The following is a 7900-nucleotide window of genomic DNA, read 5'->3' as shown; positions in this document are numbered from 1 at the left end:
GGTTGGGCGTGGGGGTGCTGTATCCCCCGACTACGTCCCTCAGCCGTAGTCAGTGGGATTGAATGGATCTCTGGTGGTCCAGGGTGGGAACAAACAGGAAATGGAGAGGAGGAGGAGGAGGAGGAGGATGATGATGATGATGATGACGATGATGATGATGATGATGATGACGATGATGATGATGATGATGATGATGATGATGATGATGATGATGATGATGATGATGATGATGATGATGATGCACCGGCGGAGAGGAAGAGGAGAAAAGCGACAGTATGGAAGATCACATCCTGGTTGATTTCTAACGCCAGTGGATAGAAGTGGGTTACGCTTGTCAGGATGATGATTCGCCCGGACAATGATTTCGGGCAACTTTGACGTGCAAAGTTCAGCAGTCACAGAAACGACTCGTTATTGTGACAGAATCCGGGCAAAACCGGACAAAAATCAATCGCCTGAAAACATGCCCAGACGACGTTTCTCAGTGAAACTGCCCTTCAACATTGTCCTGAAAGTTGCTTGGGGTATCACCAGGCAGGGTGAGACTTTTTAACATGTGGTTTCCCATGTTTTTCCATCACAGCCAGGAATGCCCCAGACTACATGCCCAGGCACCATGTTCACCGCTCCCAGTGGCTTCAGCCCCCACCTGGCCTGCGCTGAGACCGGGGAGGAGGAGGAGCCCCCCCAGGAGGGCCCGGGGCCCGGGGCGTGCCTGTCTGACGGGCCCCCCATCACCTCCGCCTCCCTGGAGACCCTCATCCAGAACCTGGTGCCCACCGCCGACTACTATCCCGAGGTAAATGAACACAGACAGAAATTATCCCTTCCTGGAGGTCTATCTCGCGCATCAGTTCAGCCAGTGCAGTTATTTTGTCCTGTATCTTCCACTCCACGTCTGCTTCTCGTATTATAAATTGGCTGCGCTTTCATCGACCGATGTAGTGGCAGTGTCTGACCGAGAATGGGTTTTTGTGCGTTGACAGAAAGCCTATGTGTTTACCTTCCTGCTGAGCGCCCGGCTCTTCATCCCCCCTACCGAGCTGCTGGCCAGGGTGTGTGAGCTGTGCATCAAGCAGCAGCAGCTGGACCAGAGCCCGCTAGACATGGTGAGTAGTGCTTAAAACACACACACACACAAACACACACACACACACACACACACACACTGAGCTGTAAATAGCAACACATCACGCAAAGCTGATAAGAGTTCCTCAATATTTTCACAGGTTAAAGTGCGTAAGTTTGGCCCCAAGATCCTGCAGCTGCTGACAGAGTGGACTGAAACGTTCCCCTTGGACTTCAGGGAGGAGAAGATGGTGGGGCACCTGAAGGACATCATCCACAGGATAGCCCCCTGCGACGAGGTACGGACACATCGCCAGGAAACCATTAATTTATGTATGTATGTACTCCAATGTACTACTGTACTTTAACTAAAAAAGGTTAAGCACCGTTTACCCCAGCCAATGGGAATGGCCGAGGGGTCCATTGGCCTCCCTCACGTTACAGCTGCGGTCATCACATCCCCTCTAAGCTTCGGCTGCAGCAGAGTTTACACTGAGGGTGTGAGAGAATTCAATCCCCATCACTCCTACTGTGAGGAGTCACAGTGTCAGCATTGAGTAATGCACCATGGCCGCAGCGCCATGTTGCAAAACCTTGTATTACATGGACGGAGAGAGAGAGCGAGAGACAGAGAGAGAGAGAGAGAGAGAGAGAGAGAGAGAGAGAGAGAGAGAGAGAGAGAGAGAGGGGATTTCATGCCAAAAAAAGAGGTTGTGGTGAGAAAGGAAGAGAGGGCACCTTTGAGGGAAGAGGGGGAGAGATGGATGTATGGAGAATGGGAGTGGGTGGGGGTGGGGGACAGGGACACTGTGAGCAGGAGGTAGGGGGAAGGGGAGGACAGGGTTGGTGGCATCGGAGTTGAGGATGAGGAGAGATGGAGAGAGAGATAAGGGAGGTAGAGGAGAAGGGGAGGGGCAAGTGGTGATAAATGCGCTGCTATTTACAGCTCATGGTGTGCGTGTGTGCGTGCGTGCGTGTGTGTGCGGTTGAGCAAGCACAAAGGATCCGTGGGTGAGACTGACCTGTGACCAGTGCTTTGCTGCTCAGCTTCATCCATCTATTTGTCTGTCTGTCTGTCTCTCTGTCTGTCTGTCTGCCTATAGTAGAAAGTATCTAAGGAGATACTGATCCGTTGTAATAACATGCATGTAAATATCATGGTGGAGATGACAACATTGTTGATAATTACCTTGATTACAAAGATGATTACTGTTCATGAATAATATAATTAGGATAAAGAGGATATCGAAGGTGGTGCCAGAGTTCAATTAGAAACAAATTAGAAGGATTACGACTACGTCAGGAGTGCTGGGAACAGCAACCATAAGCGCCAACGCAAAAAGCCGTTGCTCCAGCTCCTCTTCTCGTCTTCTCCAGGCCTACTGGAAGACCCTGAACCAGGTGCTGCAGAAGCTGAGCCAGAAGCTGGCCGTGCTGAGCCAGGGGGAGGAGAACGTGGTGAAGGTGTCCCTCAACGCCCAGTCCATCGCAGACAAGCTGGCGGCCTTCAAGACCAAGCCTCCGCCCATCCAGAAGGACATGCTCTCCATCTGCAACGACCCCTATACCCTGGCACAGCAGCTCACCCACGTGGAACTGGTGAGCGCTGGGAGGGAGAGGATGGGGGGCGGGGAGGGGGGTTGGAGATCATAATGTAGATGGAGAGGTTGTCCAGAGAATAGATGGATGCCGATGGAGGTATGGTGAGGCAGGGAGAGAGAGGAGTGTGTAGACCAAGTCAAGGACAACGGAACCGGAGCCAAAGACATGAACAGGTTCAGAAGGAGATGGGGAGTACCAGAGGCGACGACTTTCTAAGAAGGAAGCGACGTTAAATGGGTTCTCCAGTTTCTTCTTTAGGGATACTACCGATTCACTCAGCTTTCGGGACGCACGAAGGTGTATTTCCCTGATTTTGGAGGAGCTAGGCTAGTGGATTCCCTCTGCAGCCTTGCCTTGAGCTAACACCGTGCAACCAGTCGTATCCCTTTGAATGGCACAGTGACCATATGTACAGGGCTGTGGAGACGCATTGGCCTTGTTGCCGTCGCTCTGTAGCATAAGCATAAGCATCGATTACTGTTCGGCCAGTATCTCAGTATCAAAGCGGTCGCCGGGGCCGCCCGCGAGCCTATCAGATACGGCCCTGGGAAAGAACAAACGACCCACAAAAAGGCCTTGTGATTTCCATTCACATGCAAGCGTCCACAGACAACAAAGGATCTCATATGGCACACACTGTGCCTACAATCTATTCATGTGTGTCTTAATATGGGCACGTGTGCCTGGCAGTGGTTGTGCGTGTTGCTGGAGAGAGAGATAGAGAGATGGGGGGGGGGGGGGGGGGGGGGGAGAGAAAGCAGAAATGCAGGCCTGAGTAAGCTTGTACTCTCGTTTGAGTGGTGGTGACATCATCCCAGAAGTCAGGGATGCGCCTGGGGCTTCTAACAATGGGGATGAGACTGCTCTGAATATGTGACCTGACAGCTTCACACTCCAGCACACACACACACACACACTCACACACACACACACGCACGCACGTACGTACGTGGGAGAGAGGGGGATAGACTGTGCGACAGGGAGAGCAAGAGATGGAAGGAGGGAGGTGAAATAAAATCAGAGCAAAGACACAGAGTGATGAACAGTCGCCACATACAGGACGGACCAGGACGTTTTCTTCTTTCCCCCCTCAGGGATTCAACCTTAATACCGCGTAATTTTAAACAAAAGATAAGTGTAGCAATTAAAGGCTTTTTTTATTTTCCATACGGCTTTAAGCTATAAAGCTTGAAATAGACACAGAAATAGTGTCGAGTGTCACTTTGAGGAAGTCAGGCTGTGAGTCATGAGTGAATCACCTCTTCCTGTATTGATTCCTTTCCATTACTGAAATGAAAGCTATATTTATTTGACAAACCTGCGTGTGTGTGTGTGTGTGTGTGTGTGTGTGTGTGTGTGTGTGTGTGTGTGTGTGTGTGTGTGTGTGTGTGTGTGTGTGTGTGTGTGTGTGTGTGTGTGTGTGTGCGCGTGCGTGTGTGTGTGCGTGTATCTTTTTCCAGGAACATTTGAGTCACATCGGGCCTGAAGAGTTTGTGCAGGCCTTCGTTCAAAAGGACCCGCTGGACACCACGCAGGTAATGAACGATCCCGCGTCGAGGAGAGACATCTCCAAACCAACCAGCCTCATCTTGTCACAACCGACATCTATTCTAGTCGTATCTGCTGCAAGCACGAACCCCAAAGAACGTTCAGATATACGACCGCTGAGGAAACGCCCATCTCCGTTATTAATCACTTTAATGGTTATTGCAGGGCTTTTTTTTTTTTTTTTTTTGTAAAGATGAAAGATATTTCGGAGCCCCTGTAATTGTCACTGCAGCAGAAAGCGTGAGCCTCGGCGGTGAAACGGTGTCTAATCAGAGGGCTGGCTTCTCGAGGGGACACCCAGAGGTCAGAGGGCCGCCGAGGTCACGCTCTGCCCGGAGCGAGGCGTTCTAATGACAGACTCTCGCCGGCGCAGCGCTTTTCTGAAGCTCCCTCTTTGTCTTCCCCTCTGCGGATGTATCACACCCCAGCCTTCCTTTTTGCTCACTCACCTCCGTGCTATGACGTCTTCATCTGCTTTCTCTCTTTGGACTGAGACACATTAAAGTGTGTGTGTGTGTGTGTGTGTGTGTGTGTGTGCGTGCGTGCCTGCGTGCGTGTGTGTGTTGTGAGCAGCCTTGCTTCAGCGACCAGAAGAAGAAGACGTCCAACCTGGAAGCTTACGTGCGGTGGTTCAACAGGCTGTGCTACCTAGTGGCCACGGAGATCTGCATGGTGAGCGCCCAATGGACAGGAGTAGAAAATACCATGGAAAGTGTCCTAAGTGTTTCAAACCCATTGAAAATCCCCTTGTACTGCATTGGGCTGATGAAGTACACCCTCCCCAAATGTGTATGATGCTACCGAACAAGCAGCAGTACGCTCTGATCAATAGGGAATTTTAACTGTGCTGAGTTGGGTATTTCCATGTTTTTCTTGCATGCACGTAATAAAGGCAATTTGCTCGCGCCTGTAGTGTGCTATTGCCCCCTAAAGACTAAGGTGTGTAACTGCTCTCTTAATGCTTAATCAATTTCAAAAGTAAATCAATAAAATGCACTAAAATCGCTGAGCTACAATTTCATGTTAAGTGTAGGGCACGGCAAGTTTATTTGTATTGCATATTTAAACAAGGCGATTCAAACTGCTTTACATAAAACATCAAAAGCATTAAGACAAAGTGCAAGGTAACACAAACTATAAAAGGACACAGAATGCATGGAGTTAAAAATAAAAATAGAATACGTAGCATGCATAAAAGATACATTGCAGTGCAAGGAATAAATCAAAGAAACCTTGTTTTACTCATTGTTAACAATTATTTTGCCTATTCTCAGAACAGTGTTTTAACTCCTAACCCCCCGGAGAACCGGGCTGGAGATCTTTCAGTTATCTGATATCGCTGTTTCAGAATGGCCAAAGCCGATATTATACAGTGCGCACCAAGCCACTAGAGTTCACATTTCGAAAACAAGGCAACTCAAAGTGCTTGAAATAAAACATCAGAAGCATCGAGACAAAGTGCAAAAGAAACCCGTTGTACATGTAAGAACACGTTATAAAGTCAAGAAATAGAATGCACAGAATGCATGAAACCAAGTTATAGAAGTGACAGTGCAGTGCAGGAAATGAATATGTGGTTTGGTTAAAGGCAGCGGCAAACAGAAAAGATGAAGCAGATTAAATGGAAAATGAACCCAGCCCAGGAATTCACCGTAAACGTTTTCATTCCCGGCGTCGTTTTCTGTCCAGCCGGCCAAAAAGAAGCAGAGAGCCCAGGTGATCGAGTTCTTCATCGACGTGGCCAGGGAGTGCTTCAACATCGGAAACTTCAACTCCCTCATGGCCATCATATGTGAGCGTTCACGTCGCGACAACGCAGGCTGAACGGCAAGTCGCCCTGTTCATGCGTTACCATGTACTAACAGCTTCTCCCCTCGCTCCCCCCCCCCCCAGCTGGAATGAACATGAGTCCAGTGTCGCGGCTGAAGAAGACCTGGGGCAAAGCCAAGACCGCCAAGTTCTTCATTCTGGAGGTAGGTGCGATGCGATCCCGTAGGAGACTGAGAAATACCATAACCTGAAGTTTATATCACATTGTTTGTCACCGTTTGTTTTGGTTTTTTTCCACAGCATCAGATGGATCCCACTGGGAATTTTTACAACTACAGAACAGCCCTGAGGGGCGCTGCCCACCGCTCTCAGACTGCCAACAGCAACAGAGAAAGGGTAGGCGTCGGCACTTTGTCTCTGCCTCTATAATGGCTGTGGAATTGCTTTTTTTCCAATGAATTCAACCCTTTTTGGATCATTTTTCCCAATTTCTTTCTGCTCATTTCCCCACCAGATTGTCATCCCTTTCTTCAGCCTGCTGATCAAAGACATCTACTTCCTAAATGAGGGATGTGCCAATCGTCTACCGAACGGCCACGTCAACTTTGAGGTGAGAAGGGGAACCGCGGCATGTTTTACCAACTAAAAATATGCACGGGGTTCATTCTGGCATTACGAAATGAAATTCAAGGACTTTTAAGCATAATTTTTATTTTATTTTATATATATTTATATTGTCATTGTAATCTTCTATTCTGGGTGTCTATTTGCAACCATGCTGGATTAAATTCACATTTCCCCGGCATAACCTATGTTGTAAAAGCCATTTTGGAAAATGTTTATTACGTCATAACTTGAATATCAAAACCAGGGTGAATATCATAGGTTTTCAGTGATCGTGTTATTTTCAAGGCCTTTTCCAGCACTTCAGCACCAAAATGGGCTATATCGAAAGTATTCCAGTACTTACATTTCCGAGGACGAAATTCAAGCACCTCACAGACCCGGTGAAGAACCCTGGTTATAGTCTGTCATCGTGCCATCATACCTTTCATTCCAGAAATTTGTGGAGCTGGCGCGGCAGGTTGGCGAGTTCATGACCTGGAAGCAGGTGGAGTGTCCGTTTGAGCAAGACAGGGCCATCCTCCACTACCTCCACACTGCCCCCATCTTCAGCGAGGATGGTGAGGACCCCACCTCATGAGGCGTCTTCTCACCTTCCACCCCTTTCAAGCAACGTTCTAATGCTTTTGCTTCTCCTCCCGTCTCTCTCGCTTTGCTCGCCCCTTTGCGCAGGACTTTACCTGGCGTCCTATGAGAGCGAGAGTCCAGAGAACCAAGTGGAGAAGGACAGATGGAAAGCACTCAGGTACGACCCCTTTGTTTTGGCTTCGCGAGGCGTTCACGGGGCCCCCCGGGGGTCCAACTGCCCGGGGTGCCATTTTGAATCCATCGCTCACATCCCACCTGACAGTTCCTTCCTCTCCTCCGTCTCCCATCAGGTCCAATGTTCTGGGGAAGACATGAAGCGTCGTCCGCCGCCACCGCCGACGCCCTCACGCCAGCGGGGGAGCATGTGTTCTCATTGCACTAAAAACGAAATGTGAAGGAACCTAGCAGGTATTTAGGTGTTTTTCTATGACGAAAGAAAGAGAGGGGAAAAAAAACAAAACACAAAATGATGAACTGGATTCATCAAGAAACACACAAACCATTAGGGAAAAAAGAAACAGGTGAATAGACTTGGGACTCGACACATGTTAAGCTATGGGAACTGGAGGAAAGCGTCTTCAGTGTGTGATCTAGTCATGATGGTTACAGTATCCGTGTGGGGGACACATTCAATGTTTGTTTACTCTATGGTGACAGGTTTACCACCATGGAGCGTAATATTACAGGGAAAACCTTTTGA

The 7900-nt window shown here is 48.9% G+C and overlaps 1 protein-coding gene across 1 annotated transcript; it reads left to right on the top strand.

The window, feature by feature from the left end:
• Nucleotides 1–589: 589 nt before the first annotated feature.
• LOC307235608 (ras-GEF domain-containing family member 1C-like) lies at nucleotides 590–7641 on the top strand (the record flags this gene model as incomplete). Its single annotated transcript, XM_080007747.1, has 13 exons — nucleotides 590–799; nucleotides 987–1109; nucleotides 1230–1367; nucleotides 2446–2667; nucleotides 4131–4205; nucleotides 4792–4890; nucleotides 5908–6010; nucleotides 6112–6191; nucleotides 6289–6384; nucleotides 6503–6598; nucleotides 7049–7172; nucleotides 7285–7357; nucleotides 7491–7641. The coding sequence occupies 13 exons, from the start codon at nucleotides 590–592 to the stop codon at nucleotides 7513–7515; spliced, it is 1464 nt and encodes a 487-aa protein (XP_079863873.1). The 3' UTR covers nucleotides 7516–7641.
• Nucleotides 7642–7900: the final 259 nt, after the last annotated feature.

The sequence above is a fragment of the Zeus faber genome (assembly GCF_960531495.2).
Source record: "Zeus faber genome assembly, chromosome: 10".
NCBI lineage: Eukaryota > Metazoa > Chordata > Actinopteri > Zeiformes > Zeidae > Zeus > Zeus faber.
This window is presented reverse-complemented; position numbering and strand designations above follow the sequence as displayed.